General features: G+C 44.2%; 2 protein-coding genes across 2 annotated transcripts in view; both read left to right on the top strand.

Annotated features, from left to right (window-relative positions):
* Nucleotides 1-18,364, top strand: part of TTN (titin) — a 236,887-nt gene that overhangs the window by 35,909 nt on the left and 182,614 nt on the right. The window contains exons 43-46 of the mRNA XM_086465971.1: nt 1,494-1,550; nt 13,186-15,714; nt 16,400-16,678; nt 17,756-18,319. Of these exons, the coding sequence (XP_086322097.1) occupies nt 1,494-1,550; nt 13,186-15,714; nt 16,400-16,678; nt 17,756-18,319 (3,429 nt within the window). The remainder of the gene's footprint in view (nt 1-1,493; nt 1,551-13,185; nt 15,715-16,399; nt 16,679-17,755; nt 18,320-18,364) is intronic.
* LOC147415471 (uncharacterized) lies at nt 2,813-8,846 on the top strand. The gene is given in 4 exon segments (XM_086464960.1): nt 2,813-3,967; nt 4,085-6,944; nt 7,089-8,535; nt 8,537-8,846. Coding segments are annotated over 4 exon segments (5,772 nt in total).

The following is an 18,364-nucleotide window of genomic DNA, read 5'->3' as shown; positions in this document are numbered from 1 at the left end:
GATATAAATATTTTTACTAAGACTCCTTCCACTTCATCCTGACACCAGCGTATTAAAATATTGGTAGTGTTACCACTAGTGAAGACCCAAAAATGTATTGTCAGCACACTGGGCAGGTAACTATTTCTGTTGATCTCAAAGGAATCAAGAGCAGAAAACTAAGATGAATAATAAGGAAGCCATTGACCCTGTTGGTTTTACTCTTATATATTTCAGTTTCTTTCTTCACTCTTGAGCTGTGCAAAGTGCTTCACATAATCTTCTGTCACTGTGTTCTAAATTGATGCTCTCAATTAAAAGCAACATGTACTTGTACAAGGCATTGCAGACCAAGTCTCGGTCCCACGAAAGTCCCGTAGGCTTAACTGCTACCTAGAATTAGCCCAGCAGGAATAGAGCTCTTAGTGTGATGACTCATGTTTCATAGTGTTGTTGTAGCACTAATATGCTGGACATTCTCTCAATACTAATTATTGGGTTTTTTCACCCCTAAGTATAAGGATAGTTTTCATTCCTGCAAAACATCTGACCTAATCCTTTTCCTAACTTTATTCTCACCTAGCAAAAGAAGCACAACTCAAAGCAGTAACAAAAATTACCCTTGAATCAGATACTAAAAGTTTTAAAGCAGCCAAAGATTGTCAGTTCAAAGCATCTGAAGTTAAGCAAGAATCTTCAAAGAAAACCTCGAGCTTGTTTATATCTACATCCCAAAGACCATATGAAACTGAGAAGCAAAGAAACAGAGTCTACTATCCTGATGTTGTGCCATGTGAAGACATCACAGAAAGTGACGCCGAAGCACCAGAGTTTCTTGAAACTCTGCCTTCAGAAACCACTGTAAAAGAAGGAGACGATGTGTTACTTTTGTGCATAATGAAAGGTGTGCCTACACCTTGCGTGGTCTGGCTGTGCAATCACCTAATAGTTGAGGAGTCTGCATCATGTTTCCTAAAACATGATGGGCCACTATGCAGTTTAAGATTGTTGAAAGTTGGTCAGAACCACAAAGGTATATACAAGTGCAGAATAGTTAATCCTGCAGGACAAGCCGAGTGCAGCACCCATCTGAGAGTGACAGGTTGGCAACTGCATGTTCCTTCCAAGTATCAATTCCTCATGCACAACACCACTGCATTCCAGTACGTTCATTCCCTTGGATAAAGAATGAGAAGTATCTCATTAGTCTGTGGATTGTTGAATGTTTTCTTCAGGGATTTAAGGCATGATAAAGGCATGTTACATAGAAACTTTCCCCTACCCTGCAAAAAAGGAAGCAAATCTTATAGAAAACTGTACATTGCAAACATGTTTGAAAGCATTTAATTACTCTGTTCTCAAAATTTATCAAGTGTTTGAATTGTTTGGCATGCGTTTATGTGTATGTATGTGTGAATTTCTGTATATTTGCAAGAAAGATATTTTTACCACATAAAGCATTGATAGGCATATTTAACAACTATAGCTCAAAAGTCTTTGTCTCTTTATTCTAGCTCCAGAAAAAATTATTCATGAGAAGATAGAGGAAGAGATTGAAATGGAAGTGAAAGGTACAGTCACCAATGTTACATTGAATAATTAGTACCAGTAATTAGTAACTTTATGAAAAGCTTTTATCTGCTTACATATAGTGTCTGATGGGGAAAGAAAGACAAACTTTAAAGCATATTGGAACATGTTGCATGTTTGTTTTGATATGCAAAGGGTTATCTGCATTGTAAAGTTATTTAAGTTTTAAATTTATTTAAAACTTCAAATTTATAATTTTGCAGCCATTTTCTTAACTTTTACTTCATGCTTTGCAGCTGTTCACAGAGCTTTTACTTTTTCAATTTCCTTTTGAATGCATGGAATAGTTTACTTCAGAAGGAAGTTATACAAAACTTAATCGTATTATTTTTAAACAAGCTAGCATCCTAACATTAATCAGTTCAATGGACACTATTGGATGGATAGATGAAGTATACTAGAAAGAACTTGTTGTTTAGGATATGTGAAAGCTACACATTCCCATTGATTCCTTGCACTTTTTTTACATACATTAATTCATCATTATACATCTCTTACCCTGGCTTGCAGATAGCATATGTGGTTCATGTTGCTTGCTTTTTTCCTTGTGCATAACACTGTGAAGTTAGTGGCTGTATTAGTTCGAATAAACGCCTTCTCATTTCATGTTAGCTAATTACTTACTTTTTTTTTAAATATATTTCAAAACATTTTTTCTCAATTGTTTGAATATTTAATCTACAAACAGAGGGGTCAGAAAGGGCGTTTATTCTACTGTCTGCAAGTCAGGTAAGATTTTCTTCTTTGCCACCCAAAGACAAACAGCTTTTCCAGGCAGCAAAAACATACACGCAGAAGAACATGTTATTTTGAAATTAAGCTTTGCTTGTTCAAGAAGAAATTTCCACAGTCTGAAGAAAGAACAGACAACGAACGATTTTCGTGTCAATCTTTAAAACAGAGCAAGGCATTGCGTTTATTCGAACAAATATGGTGAGTGAATTACTTTTCTTTCCTGGGTGTGTGATGAAATCTGTTGCATGCCCATTTTTTTATTTCAATATATTGCTATTTCACTTTTTTCAATCAGATTGCAAGCAGAGTGTGGCATGTTGTAACTCAGTCTCCTTCTCTTGCAGAGCAGCCCAGCAAGGCAAACCATGAAGGATCCAGGACAGCAGTGGTGCTGGCTTGCCCCCAGAACTGTAAACCTACCTTCACACAGGGCCTCAAGTGTAGGTCTGTCTTGGAGGGGGACCCTGCACTTTTCCAGTGCAAGCTGATGGCATGTCCAACACCCCACATGGCCTGGTTTCACAACAACCGGCCGGTCCACCAGGACTGCCGCAAGGTGATCCGTACTGAGAGTGAGGAGCACACGCACCATGCCAGCCTGGAGGTGCGGGATGTGAGGGAGCATGATGCTGGAAGCTACAGGGTATTTGCCATTAACAGTGAGGGCTCAGCTGAGTCCACTGCCTCGCTGCTGGTGGTACGCAGTGGGGAGCAGCAGGGCTTGGGTTTCACAGGGAAAGCGGCGTGGCTGCAGGAGAGCTGGGAGTGCCTGCTGCAGCAGCGGCAGGAGGACCAGCTGCGAGTGGTGCTTCGCTGCACTGGCTCCCCTTTCGACAAGGGGCAGGAGGCTGAGCAGTTACTTGGGGTCCTTTCCCCAGCCCGAGGCATGGTACGAACCATCCGTTTCCAGAGGCTGCCACTGGTGGGGCCTCATCGTCCAGGATTGGCATGTGGTAAGGAGCACACAAGCACAGTGGCAGATGCTGAGGAGCTGCTGGATGAGGAGATCCGTTGGAAGCTGCAGCGGCTGCGGGAGGCAAAGAAGGCAGCACTGAAAAAGAAGCAGGAATCCCTCATGTCCATGCCGCAGGAAGGCCCTCCTGGGAAGCCCAGCCAACCTCAGGCAGCTCCTACGGTGGATGGCTCAGAGCCCCCCACGGTGCAAGTAGTTAAGGGGTACTGCAAGCCCAAGGCCATGGGGGAGAGATGGCAGATGCCAGGTGGGCTCCTGGAGGCCTGTCCACCCCTCTTTGTACAGGAGATCAAGCCCCAGGAGGCTGTTGAGGGCCAGAGATGCACCTTCTCCTGCCTCTTCCATGGCCGCCCACAGCCCACGGTCACTTGGTACAACAACACCAAGCCTGTGGGGCACATCTGGGGCACTGCCGTTCACACCACAGAGTGCCGCTCTACACTGACCTTCCCAACCCTGCTCCCACAACATGGTGGCACCATCACTTGCGTGATCTCCAACCCGCTGGGTACAGTCAGCACCTCAGCTGCCCTCCATGTAAGGCAACAGATGCCAAACTATGAGGCCACAAAGAAGGAGGAGGAAGAGGAAGGAAATGAGGAGGAGAAGGAGGAAGAGGGGGAAGGGGGGGAGAAGGAGGAAGAGGAGGAGAAGGAGGAAGAGGAGGACAAGGAGGAGGAAGAAGAGGAGGAGGAAGAGGAGGAGGAAGAGGAGGAGAAGGTCAAGGAGGAAGAAGGAGGAGAGAAAGAGTTGAAGGAGGAGGAGGAGAAGGTGGAGGAAGAGAAAGTGGAGGAGGAAGAAGTTGGTGGCCTGGCCTTCACAGCAGAGCAGGGACTGACAGGTGCAGTTCCAGACTTAGACTTGCTGTCACTGCCTGTGGAAATCAAAATCACTGCCCCCACTCCAACACCAGAGCAAGACATAGAGATGAGGGAGATCACACGGCCCGCTCCAGACCAGGGTGCTCCCACCATAAAGCACAAGTTCAAGTTTTCATTCGATGTTGGCAATGAGCCACCCCAAATTGTGGCAGAAGCACCAGCACACATTTATTGCCATGAAGGGGAGGCAGTGGTGTTGGAGTGTGCTGTATCTGGGCAGCCCCCACCAGTTGTGACTTGGTCCCTGAATGGCCAGGGCCTCTCTACCAGTGAGAGGCTGAGGTTTGAAGAAGGCAAGAATGGCATGTACCGCTTATACATCCAAGGGGTCTCTGTTGCAGATGCTGGGCTGTATTGTTGTGTGGCCAAGAATGTGGTTGGAACAACGCAGACTGCCTCTGAGCTGACGGTGCAGCCCAGTGTACCCAGGTTGTATAGCAAGGATGGAAGCACTGAGGAACTGCCTGCCATGGACCATGTTCTGCACCTCCAAGGCCTCAGCACACTTGGGAAGGATGAAGAGGAACAGATGACATGCTTCAGGGAGGAGGAAGTCCACCTACCCTGGTCCCTGAGACTGTCTCCGTCTCCTGGTGAGCAGTTGGAAGAGGAGTGTGATAAAACTCCTCACTTCAGGGAAAGTGACATGGAGGAAATGATGGTACTGGGTATTAAGGAAGTTTACTCAAGGCAAGAAACGAGTTACACAGAAGAAGGTATGAGGAATAAAGATGATATTTCTGAGATGAGGCATCACAGGGGAAAAGCTGTCTCCAAGGAACACAGCTTTGGAACTGATGCCACTGAGCTGCACCCCAGCATGCCCAGGGAAGAGCATGAACTGGTGGCCAAGGACTCAGGTCACTTTTCAGAGGAGCTGGAGGCTAAAGGAGACAAGGTGGTACCACATAGAGATACTCTGTCCTGGAACATCTTGAAGTCACCTTTTACAGAAGTGAAAGGGCAAGTGCATGCCTCTGAGCAGTCTTCTCTGGCAAGGGAGTGTGAGGATTCACAATTTTTCATTCCTATATCACCTGTGGTGCAAGAAGAGTGTGATGTTTACATGGAGGAGAGTGATGCCCCTGCCTGGGAGGCAATGTCTCCTGATGTGCCTCTTGTAGAAGAGCCAACTGTGCCCCATCTGCAGGACAACATAGCAAGAACTCTCACAAAGGAGCAGTTTGGCTCTTATGACTTCTGTACAGAAAAGCAGCAGGAACAGGATGAGGAGCAGGAGAGATCAGTTGATGCTGAACATGATTTCAAGGCTGATGATCATCTTTGTAAAGGGGAAATTATTGATGCTGGGGATGCCACACACTGGGAAACGCACAATGATGGACAAATGTTGCAAGAAATTGAGTCTGATGCAGGCAACTCTTCTTTTGATCTGATCCTCGCTCCTCCTGACATAGAAAACTCAGGTCAGAATTTTACTGAGGAAACTGAGGATCATCAAGAAATGCATTTCAAAGAACAGCTGTTGCCATCTGAGACTGATGAGACCAGTATCACGTTTGATCTGAAGAAGTTTGCGGAGCCTTTCCCAGTTGCAGAGACTGTGGACACACACACAAAACAGGCACAAACCCCCACAGCTCTGGATAGTGTGGAGGCAGGAGTGACTGGGCTCGTCTCCCCTGTGCACCAATGTGATGTGCTTGTGGAAGAGATATCTCTGAGTGAGGAGCTGTGTCAGAGCTACAGGATGCAGCAGGAGGTCAGTGCACAGGAAGAGGTACAGCCAAGAGAAATCAGAATGGATGATTTGCAAATCCCTAATGGGCACCTTGGCAGCATCATATCTGCTGAAGAGAGATCTTCTGCTGACAAAATTCATGAGTCAGAAGTGAGTGTCTGCGGGGATGATTCACTTGAGGGACAAATTAATAGTATTCTCGTGGAGTCCACAGCAGATTTCCAAAGAAGAGTGCAGGAAACACATGTGTGGGGAAGCGGGGAACAACTGGAGACCACAGACTCCCAGAGTGACAGCTTCATCATTGACTTGAAAAAAGCTGCACATGAAAAGAAACCCCAGACCGGGCACCAGGCTGAGGAGGAAGAAGGTTCTGGGATAGAAAAGGTCTTTGAGACCGGAATGAGCAGCTCCACTTGTGAGATAGAAAGCATAGATTCCCCTGAGGAGATGCTCAGGGACACCCAACAGGAACCAAACACAACCAAGGGCTTCTCTTTTGGGCAACTCCTACTTGGTTTAATAATGGATGATCCTGTGACACAGAAGGAGCAAAGGAAGGAGTCTTGCGGCAAAAAGAGAACTCCCACTGAGGAAGCCTCTGAGAACAGCCTGGATGGAGGAGGACTAGGGGAGGATATTGCTGCAGGTCCAGAGCCTAGGGCTGTTCAAGCCTCAGAGCTGGAGTCTGACTTGTCCCTGGCCAAGTATTTAAGGTCAACTGGGATACAGGAAACACCAGATCTCAAAGGGACAGTTCAGAAGGAGCAGCAAGAGACCATCACGTCACTGGAAGTGGAAGAGGTTACCTTCAGCACAGTTTATGACTACTACAACAACCAACAGGATCTTGCCCGGCCCTTCTCTCCTGAGTCGGAAATGTCTATAGAGCTAGAGAGTGGGAGCGGAGAGGAGTCACCTGATTCGGACCACTTCTACACACCTCCCTCTTCAGTGGAGATCTTTGAAACTGCTTCATCTGCATCCTACCACACACCTCTCAGCACGTCTGAGCGCTACTCCACACCATCTGAGGGCTCAGAGTACAGCACACCACCTGAGCGCTACTCCACACCATCTGAAGGCTCAGAGTACAGCACACCACCTGAGCGCTACTCCACACCATCTGAAGGCTCAGAGTACAGCACACCACCTGAGCGCTACTCCACACCATCTGAGGGCTCAGAGTACAGCATGCCACCTGAGCGCTACTTCACACCATCTGAAGGCTCAGTGTACAGCACACCACCTGAGCACTACTCCACACCCTCCAAAGGTTCAAAATGCAACACACCCTCAGAGCACTATTTCATGCCCTTTGAGGAACCCTGCTCTGCATCAGGGGACAGCACGCCACCAGAGCACTACCGGACACCCACTGGGGAGTATATGGATGCCCTGACCATGTTCCCCCTCTGTGAGAGAAGGCAGCAGCCTCCAGACCAGCCACAGGCTGAGGTGTTTAGGACCCCTTGTGAAGCTCTGGAGCCATCAGGCAGGGAGATGCCACCTGCATTCCTCAAGGCATTGAGCAGGAGGAGGCTGTATGAGGGCAGCACATTGAACTTTGTGGCTGAGGTGGTGGGTGTGCCCAAGCCAGGGGTGAAGTGGTATCATAATAAATCTCTTCTAGAAGTGGATGAGAGAGTGCGGATAGAGAAGAATGGGGACAGATGTGTGCTGGAGATCTCTAACATCCAGAAAGCCGATGGAGGTCAGTATCTGTGTCATGCAGTGAATATCGTCGGGGAAGCTAAAAGCATTGCGCAGGTGGAAGTTTCGTCTGAAGATGGACGGTCACTAGCACTGCCACCCCCTGTCACCCACCAGCATGTTATACACTTTGACCTGGAGCAAAACACATCTTCAAGGTCACCTTCACCACAGGAAATCCTCCTGGAAGTGGAGCTGGATGAAAGCGAGGTGAAGGAGTTTGAGAAGCAGGTCAAAATCATAACCAGTCCTGAGTTTAGCCCAGATAAGAAGAGCATGGTGGTTTCCCTGGACGTCCTTCCACTTGCCTTGTTGGAGCAAGCTGCAGGCTTGGCTGCAGAGGAGAATAAGGATGTAAAAATTGATTTCCAAGTAACAGAAATGCCTCCCCGCTTTGCCGTGCCCTTTGCAGATGTCAAGGTGACAGGAGGCTCAGATGCAGAGTTTGAGTGTGTGGTAACGGGTACTCCTGTCCCAGTAGTGCAGTGGTTCAGAGGAGACACCTGTGTGACTCCTGCCACAGGGAAGTATGTTGTGAGTCAGAAGGAGGGACTTCACAGTCTGAAGGTCCAAAATGTAGGTCCTTCTGATCGTGGCTGGTATCACTGTCGGGCAATCAATAAGCTGGGAGAAGCAATGTGCAAAGGCTCCCTCATAGTCATGGCTCAGCAGCAAGCAAGTGCTAAGGCGAGTAGTGAGACAGTCATGGGCAGCAAACCACACAGTCCCCAGAAGTGTGACTTGCTTTTGGGCAAGACTGTGAGCCCGGGTGGCCAGTCAGAAATAGAGCTGGAGTTTGAGTTTGAGCCACACACAGATGACTCGGAGAAAGCAATCCAACTGCTTGCAGTGGCTCGACAGGAGCAGGAAGTAGAAGGGGAGGAGTGTGTCAACATTAGTTTTGATGCATTTGCAGAGCCATCCCAAGAGGAACGAGTTGAGTTTAGGGCAGAGGACTCAGAGTTGCAGCTTTGAGTTCCAGGTCACAGAAGCCCCTCCCAAATTTCTGCGGCTCATTTCTGACTACAGTACATTTGCAGGTGCCTCAGCATGCTTCCAGTGTCTCGTGACTGGTTCCCCCTACCCAAGTGTCTGCTGGTACAAGGATGGGGTGTTGTTGGAAGGGGACAGGTACTGTGTGCAACAACAGCAGGGGGGCTCTCATAGCCTTACTATTGAAAACTTGATGCAAAGTGACAGTGGGCAGTACTAATGTATAGCTACTAACAGGGCAGGAACTGCTGAGACTTGTGCTGTGTTAACATTATACTAAATTTCCACAAATTATTTCAGAGTCTTTAAATGTTTTTATGCCGTTGTTCATTGCAGGTAAAAACACAGCACTCATTTTAGGGGCATTGTTTTTCATCTCTTTAGGGATGAAAATCACTCTATGTGGGCATATTTCTATCTCACTTAAACTTGCCTTTGTTGGGAAATTTAAGTGAGATTTAATTTGTGCATAGGTTTTGTACACACTTTCTGCTCAGGCTCCTTCCGAGCTCCTTACTCATTCTTGTAAAGATATTTTGATTGATGCTCATTTATGTAGGACTAATATTTTCGTATATTGTACATATTCTGGTGTTTCTGTAACAGTGGAATCATTATTGGTTTATGTAGGCTAGAAATCACCTGAAAGTGTAGAAACCACCTTTTTCTTGTAACCTAAAGGTATGGAATGCTAACTTACACTTGCTGTTTAGTTTCGATACAGTTCTGTGAAAGAACTCAAATTGGTATTCCCCCTTCTCACAATGTTGTGTCAGAACATGTGAGTCATACTGATTTAAATCCTGTGTTTACAGTTTCTATCACTGCAAAATTCTTACATCCATGGGCCTCCTTCGACTGACTCATGGAATTAAATGACTTTTAAGTCAATGGAATTAAGCTGTTGCAAAGAAAAGCAAAACAATGGGAAGAAAATGAAAGTTTTGCATTAGTAGAGACTGGACAGGATTTTTTTCTCTATTACCAAGTAATACACGTGAAAACATATTTTGTACTGTATCTTTAGAAGTGAAAGGGAAAGGAGAAGGAGCATAATAAATCGATGATGTAACTGTAAGTTCATTAAAATAATTTTCGTTGTCCTCATATTCCAGTGTCATTCATAAAAAATACGTAGTAGTAAAAAAGTGAGAGATTTTTATGCAGTATTCTTGTTTCACATTAGAACTAAATCTCTATGTATTCCTTTTTTCTTTTTTTAAATTAGTAACAGTTAAGTGTGTTATGTGTCAAGATGACCAGAAATAAGTAGAACACATTCAATTGTTATCTGTGACATTTTCTCAGCAGAAGAGATTTTTAGGTTAACATTCGCCATGTGAGTATATATTTTTGTATTTAAAATAATGCTAATATTTAGGAGGAGGGATCAGCAGTAGCTGACATAAATCAGAACTAAATCTTTCTTACACAATGATAAATTGATTAAAAAATATTTTAAAAGTATGAAAGTTCTTAATTAGTTTTTATCAGAAGTTAAATAACTCTCTAATGCATGTGCCAGCTTTCCAGTTACCTATATGCCAAGGTGAAACCTTGAGTCTCAACAATCCTAAGCAAAAATTATTTTTACTTTTGTTACCTGTTCATGCAGTTCCTCCAATTATTTAGAAGTTGCAGTCAGTTGCCTTGCAAACTGCCTTAAGGAGCATGGTGATTTTAAGCATAAAAGAACTATTCCTATAATACGTTCAGTTATGTTCGTGCATGTTCTTATTTCTGAGTTTGGTGTGTCCTCACACTGAGGTCAGCGTGCCTCAAAAACTCAATAATAATCTTTTAAGACTATCCTACCACTCACATGGGACAGTGCTTTTTTGATCAAAAGACTCGCTTTGCCCAGTTGTGCTCCCCAATATAAATTTAAAAGTTAGGAGTAGCAAATTCTAGTGACCCAGTACATGGGGAAAATGACTGGAGTGGTTAGGCTAATGCTGATGTGTCACCTGAGTCATGACACCATGATAAATATTTAAGATTTGTACGTTGTTAGGCAGAGATAATTGTAATTTCACAGAATCACAGCATGGTAGGGGTTGGAAGGGACCTCTTGGAGATCATCTAGTCCAACCCACCTGCTAAAGCAGGTTGGTCTACAGCTGGTCTCACAGGACCGGGTCCAGGCAGGTTTTGAATATCTCCAGAGAAGGAGACTCCACAGCCTCCCTGGGCAGCCTCTTCCAGTGCTCTGTCACTCTCAAAGTAAAGAAGTTTTTCCTTATGTTCAGGTGGAACTACCTGTGTTCCATTTCTCATAGGTAATGGTGGTAGGAAAGAGAAGCATGAGCGTCTGACCGTGTTGTGCTGGAAAAGAATTGATTTGTGATGTGTCCTTAATCCATTCCTTGTGCAGATGTGTAGCACTAACTGATTCGTTAAACAGCAGAGGTCCCTAGGGAAGTTGACATAAATTGTCTGATGTTATACGTCAGCTGTGACATGAGGGTTCTTTTAGGTCCAAAGCTAAAGAGGCCAGAGGCCCTTAGGTTAGGTCCTAAGTAATTATGATGTGTGTTTAATTTACACATAAATGAACAGAAATTTTTAGTAGAAACAGGCCTTGTTTTTGAAGCGTTAAGCTAAACAGGTCCAAGTTCATGTTCACGTCTGAAATACATGGCCAAGCATCCTTATCTCTACCTGTGTAATAGTGTTTGTGGTTTATGTAAGTTTAAAAGTCTTGTTTTCAGTTTCATACATTAGTCAGGAGCACTATTGTGTGCTTACGGAGAGATAGTCTCACCTAAGCTACAATGGTACAAATCTGGAGTAATTGTAGTTTTGAATAAACTCTGCGTCAACTGGTACAGCTTAGAGCTATGATTGACCATCTCCCTTCAACGTTTTATGCTTTCATAAGAATTACAAAACTCTCAATTTCATTGTCAGGTTTAATGTTGTCTTCATTTCTACAAACCAAGTATCTTAATAAAAGGATTAACTATGTCATCAATGTGTATTGAATGTTAATATGTACGTTAATTTGTGAAATAAATATGTAAATGATTTAAGTCCGTCGCTTCTTGAACTTTATTCATTTCACAGACATAGCTAAAAAATGAAAAATTGTCTGTATAATTTTCTGCCATAAATATTGAGGAATACACAAAAGGGCATTAATTTTTGCCACACTCCTGTATATAAAGCATTCTCATGTGTGCTAGCATAGGTTCCATTCTGCAATTCTTACACTTTATTACAGGTGCAATTTTGCCACTCATTCTCAAATTCAGTAGCACACTGTATTTCTGGGGAAATTGCCCTACTGTTTTAACAAGGCTAGGTAGGTAATACTGAAGGACTGGCGTAAGTTTTTTTTTTTTAACTTAAATATCTCTTTTCTGCAGTTAATCACTGTATGTATGCACTGTGCTATGTCATGTATATTATGGTATTTGTGGCAAGACTAATAATTGCTAAAACAAATGAGAATTAATTGGGTCTTTATAGCTGTTATTGGAGTGCAGCAAAAATTATCTCTCACTAGGTTTTGGAATTTAAGGCACTGTAATTGAGAAATTTAACAAGGTTCACCATGAGAGTGCCAGATGTTTATCCACTTAGAATTCTTTCATTATTTTTTTAACAACTCTCATATCTTTCTAGCATCAAATTCTGTGGGTCTTAACTGTACAAACTTGGCTCAGTGAGGAAAACAGGATTTGATTTCCAAAGGTTTTCTTTGCGCCTTGCTTTTCATGGATGGCTTGTTCCGTTCCTGGAAGTCCCAGATTTCACCGATGTTTTTAATGTCAAGCATCTGTAAAGAATGACATGTTCTTGATGTATGTTTCCTCTCCTTTTTAAACCACTATTAGAAAAAGGTGGTCCAACACATAAACATCTAAATTCACAAAGGCAAGAAAAAGAAATATCTTAAAGTGCTCTTTTTCTCTGGTACTGTAGGAGTTTTAATATGCAACAGGGTGACAGGAAGGAGTTTAAAAGCAGATATTTAAATCAGTGACATTAAATCAAGGGCACAAACTTGTAATTTTAGTAGTAATGGTGTTGTAAGCGTACGGGTCTAAAGACAAAAACAAGACAAAGCTGGCAAGGGAGAGATAATATCTTAATGTGCTAGGTAGAAGATAGAGTTGAAAGAGATGAACTAACTGCACCGGAAAAAAGGTTGGTGTGCTGAAAAGTTTGTGTTATTTTTCCAATCCTAAGCCTGGCATTATGATTTTTTTCAGTGTTTTGAATTAAACCAGGGTCTGCTCTGCTGTACTTGTTTGTATGAGTGTACGTACAAATACATTTTAATTATATTTGTGAAATGCACCAATGTCGCTTGACTTTTACTTGCACTGTACAACCTGGAGGTATGCCTAACCCATACTGTGATGTCAGGTTTAAAGAGACACCCATGTTGATCTAGATAAGAAGTTGATAAGTAACCTGACAGCACAGCATGTCCTGCTGGTTTTGGCAGGTGTCTATTTGACAGCAAGAGGACCTCATGTTCATCGTTAACTGCTGTACAGTGTTGAGAAAGTCTCCAGATATACAAAAATAGTTGTGCTAACACTGTTTATTGCTATCTGCAATGTTCTCTTAAACATTCTAGTAAAACTAAACAATTTTTTTCCATACAGACATTGCTAGCTCTCTTATTGTGTCTTCTGAGGAAGGAAGAAGCGGCCTTCAGTTGCCTGATAGAGAGAAAGCAGTTGAATTTGAGCCTGAAAAACCAGTTTATTCGAGCAAAGCGAAGATGAAAATGGAGGAGTGGGGCAAAGCCCCTGCTTTCCTCAAGAACTTCTCAAATGTTGAAGTCTGGCAGGGAGATGTAGCTAGGCTCTCTGTTACTGTTACTGGCAGCCCAAACCCCAAAATCCAATGGTTTTTCAATGGTATGAAGCTAACCCCATCCATGGACTGTAAGTTAGTGTTTGCTGGCAATGACCACAGCCTCATCCTCCCATATGTGGGTGTGCAGGATGAGGGTGAGTACACATGTGTGGCCAGCAATGTGCACGGTGAGACTACATGCAGCACCCACCTCCACGTGCAGCAGCGGATACCAGGGGTCCCTTGCTTTGCCAGGAAGCCTGACAGCATACGGTGTGCACCGGGCTCCACTGCAGTCTTTGAGTACACCGTGGTCGGGGACCCATGCCCTGATGTGCAGTGGTTCAAGGGGAGTGAGCAGCTCCTCTCCGATGAGCATCATTCTGTTGCTCACCACCCCGATGGCTCGGGCTCCCTGACAGTGCAGGAGTGCACGGAGGAGGACACTGGTCTTTACATATGCAGGGCAGTGAGTGCCCTGGGTGAGGCCACATGCTCTGCTGATCTCCTCGTGCTGCTCGAGGACCATGCTGTGTGCAGGCAGAGCCCAGCCTTGCAGCACTCCGCAGTGGCAGAGGACCAAAGTCCCCTCTTCTATGAGGAAGCTGATGAACTTCCTACCATGGAAGAAGTGCTGAGTCTTGAGGCCATGAGGGAGCCCCCAGCCCTCCTTCAGCTCCAAATGAGCCAGGCAGAGCATGTGCTGCCCAGGGAGGACATCTTGCCTTGCCTGCCACCGGCCTGCCTGGCTGCACAGAGTGTTGAAGAGATGGTCACCCAGATGGCCACAACACAAGAGAGCAGCAGGCTTCTGGCAGAGCCACTGCAAAACCTCCCTGCTAGGCCCCAGGGTGCGGTGCCTGCAGCAGAGATGGAGACACGACTGCCGGGATGCCTTGGGACTGTAGCTGCACAGATACTCTTGCCTAAAGAGCAAGTCATCCCCAAAGCAGCAGAACAAATGGCTGCTCTGAAGACAGAGGTTTCCCAAGCCCTTCTACAGGTGTCAAGCACCACTGAGAGCTGTGCCATATGTGATGACCATATCCAGGTCCTTGAAGGCTTCCAGTCCACACAAGGTGAGCTGAAGCCTGAACCCAGATTTCCCTCTGAATTGTCCTTCACTGGGGGCCAGGCTGTCCCCCTGGAGAACACTTCTTCCCTGGAAGCAGCAGAGGAAGATTTTGCTGCAAGAATCCATGAGGGACAGATGGTGAGATTTCCCTTGCTGCTAGAAGAAAACCAGCTCTTGGAGGAGGAACATGTCATTGATCTTGCAAGCCCACTTAGGCAGTGTTCAAGTGCAGGGAGACAACCCCATGAAACAATGTACACTCACCAGCTCCAGCCAAGCCAAGTCCTCGACAAAGAGAGACAGCTTACTGCTGAGGTTCCCAAGAGCTGCAACTTAGATATAAAGTCTCAGATTAGAAATGCACTGAAAGCTGCAGTGGTAAGTGAGCAAAACCTCTTGTTTTCAGAATGGTTGGCTGATAAAGAAAATGTTGAAGTACAGACAATAAACATCACCAAGGAATATAGACACACTCTATGCACCTATATTGTGACCACAGGAGAACTCAGTCCCATAGAAATTCCAGTCTCTTTGGGAGAAGTCAACATTCAGACAGCTGACCAGAAAACAGTCTTGAAGGAGGCTTTCTATTCTCTTATTTGTGAAGAAAAACATCTCTTAACAGATGAAAAAAACAAAGCATTGCCAGTCTATCCCAGTCCACTTATCTCAGGAAAATCCTGTGATGAAACCTCTGAGTTGGAGCTCCAGAAGGCTGAGAGGACTATGGAAGCAGAAATACCCCTGGAGAAGCCTTTGTCTGCACAAGTAATCAACACTGTGCCTGGGCATGGTCAAATCAAGGATGTGGGTGCAGCTGCAGCCACTGCTGATGTAGTCTCCACAGGTGTTCCCATTGAGGCATCCACAGAAATACTGAAAAGGAAGGAGAAAAGGGAAGAAATATGTGAGGAAGAGGGCAGAGAGGGTCTGGAAACTAGAGCTGGAAAGTTAGAGGATAAGCTAAGGAAAGAAAGTTATCCCATCATACGCAGCAAATTGGTTGACACTGTTGTGGAGGAAGGGGAGAATGTCAGTCTAGTGTCTGTCATAACAAATGTTAGAGAGGTGAATTGGTACTTTGAGGGTAAACTGGTGTCTTCAGGCGACAAATTCAAGTGTTTGCAAGATAAGGACATGTACAAACTAGTAATAAGCAAAGTGTGTGGGGAGATTCACCAAGGAGAGTACACCTGTGAGGCACTGAATCAAGGTGGAAAAAGAGCAACAGCAGCGAAACTCACAGTTGTTAAAAGAGGTTGGATTATGGGGATAAAATATCACCTTTCTAATACACTGCTCTACTAATGAAACTGCCTTACGACATATCTGTATCTTTGGATACAGATACAATATTAATACCATCATGCCACTAATCAGAGGGGTCCCATTTCACTCTGGGTTTATGATCTCCTTTTACCACATTGCAAAGTCTCTCACTTCCTTGGTCAGGAACTTTGTTGCTTGCTGTTTTCAAGACACAAGCACAATCAGGACAAGCTGTATCTCAATCCTGACCACTTCTGCTGTTGTTGCCTCTGAAGTGGACCTGCTTTTCCCATTTTTCTCACTGCTGCACCCTCTCTCATGTTTTAGAGTCATTGCACAGTTTCAGCACAATTTCTCATTCATACCATAGTTTCTCACGGCGCCAGGATAGTGTGGTATCACATTGTCATGTGCATCACTACTGCATATTGGTTTTCCAGTGTCACCACTGTTTTTCCAGATGCCATCACGCACTGTAACACTGTCTGTCCACTGAGCCTGGTACTGCTTTAATTTCTTACAGATATTTTTTTCTTTTACAGTCACTTTATGTGGATTGCAAGTAAATCACCTTTTTTTTTTTTTTTTTTTTTTTCCAGTCAGTCACTTCACTTTTACTTTCTAGAATGTCAGCAGGGGCAGGGCTCTGAGCTACTCTTTGCTTCTGATTTCAGTTGCACCGATCCTGAGGAGAAGGCTCGAATCTCTGGAGGTGGCTGTAAATCACGTAGCCAAGTTTACATGTGAGGTAGAGACTGCTCCCAATGTCAAGTTCCAGTGGTACAAAGCTGGCCGAGAGATATATGATGGGGACAAATACTCCATTCACACCTCCAACTACCTCTCAACGCTGGAGATCCTGAGGCCTCAGGTTGTTGACTATGGAGAGTATAGCTGTAAGGCTTCCAACCAGCATGGCAGTGTAAGCTCTACAGCCCTTTTAACAGTAACTGGTAAGTACAGACTTCCAAGCACTTCTCCATAAAGTATCTTTACACAGTGTAATGCTTTCACTGCTATACTTACAAATGTTTATGACAGGGCTCTTGATTGCCATTGTTATACATAATCCATGCCTACATTTGGCAGGCACAAGCATAAAGAAGGAATAATTTTTGAGAATGTTGCTTTTAGGTTCTTTCTGTACCTAGAAAAGGGATTTGGTGTAAAAATTTTGACAAGGGAAGAAATAAGGGGGAAAGAGAGAGAGACACTAAATCATCAACAGAATGGGATTGCTCTGTGAATATGTTCTTGAAGAAAGTTTATTTAACTTCCAGACAACAAGAAAACGTACAATTCTAAATCTGATTTCTTTGGTGTAATAATCACTGTGAGATTATCCTAGCACCCTGTGTTTACCCTATAGCTATACTTGTGAGGCAGGCTATGCAGCTATGCATACGCGAACATCTGTGTGCCATGGCCAGAGGGCAACTCTGTGTAACTGGGGAAATAGATCTTCTTAAAAAAACAAAAGAGGGTATAAATCTGTTTCAATTTTGTCTTTTGGGAGCTATAAAATTCTCTTAATTTTTTTTTTCTTAAAAAAAAAGCCACAGCACCATCTTTTGGGCTTTTAGTGTATGCTGATTTTTTTTAACTCTAAATTATCTTTTGGTGGGAGGAGTCTTCATGTAGTCTTTGCTAAGTGCCAGAGACTAAAGAAAGTTGCACCAACATGTAAATGCATGCAACCTTGCCCATCTTGAGGGAATGGTGTGCAAACACACCAGTCTTGGGGGAGGAAGTTCTGGCTTTTGGTTTATTTTCCTTTAGTTTGTACATTGCTCCAGAGATTCTAAATGCCTTCGACCTCTGCAGCAATATACAGACCCGAGAAGTATAAAGACAAAAGCCAAAATTCATCATCTTTAACACCTCTTATCTCCTTCGCTGCTGGCTTCTTTTGCTTAAGTGTGTTCAGCGACAAACTGGTCCCTCTTGCTCTCTGTTCCTGGCAAATGTGGAGAAACAGCATAAACTCTGGTCCTCACCTCTGGATAACATTGAACCCCTTTGTTTTGCAGAAGCATTTCCACCAACGTTTCTTACCAGACCCGAATCTATCACTACTTTTGTGGGCAAAAGTGCCAAGTTCCTGTGTACTGTTTCGGGCACTCCAATCATTGATGTCGCCTGGCAGAAAGATGGCACAACCATTTCACCTTCGGACCATCACAAGATCTCCAAAGTGGAAAATAAACATGTATTAGAAATGTCCCTTCTCACCACCAGTGACAGAGGGGTTTACACTTGCAAAGCTTCCAACAAATTTGGGGCTGACATTTGCCAGGCTGAAATGGTCATTATAGACAAGCCCCACTTCATTAAAGTTTTGCAGTCAGTGCAGTCAGCAGTCAATAAAAAAATACGTCTTGAATGTCAGGTAGATGAAGACAGGAAAGTAACAGTAGGGTGGACAAAGGATGGAAACAAAATCCCACCAGGCAAAGATTATAAGATTTACTTTGAAGACAAAATAGCCTCGCTTGAGATTCCTCTGGCTAAGCTCAAGGATTCAGGCCATTATGTGTGCACTGTCTCAAATGAGGCAGGAAGCAGCTCCTCTTCTGCCAGCGTCACAGTCAGAGGTAAGATAGTCCTATGTCCCTTTTACATTTGCTCTTCTTGGGTTC

This window comes from Leptosomus discolor, chromosome 5 (assembly GCF_034619465.1).
Source record: "Leptosomus discolor isolate bLepDis1 chromosome 5, bLepDis1.hap2, whole genome shotgun sequence".
NCBI lineage: Eukaryota > Metazoa > Chordata > Aves > Leptosomiformes > Leptosomidae > Leptosomus > Leptosomus discolor.
Note: the sequence above shows the minus strand (reverse complement) of the source record. Positions and strands in the feature narration are given on the sequence as shown.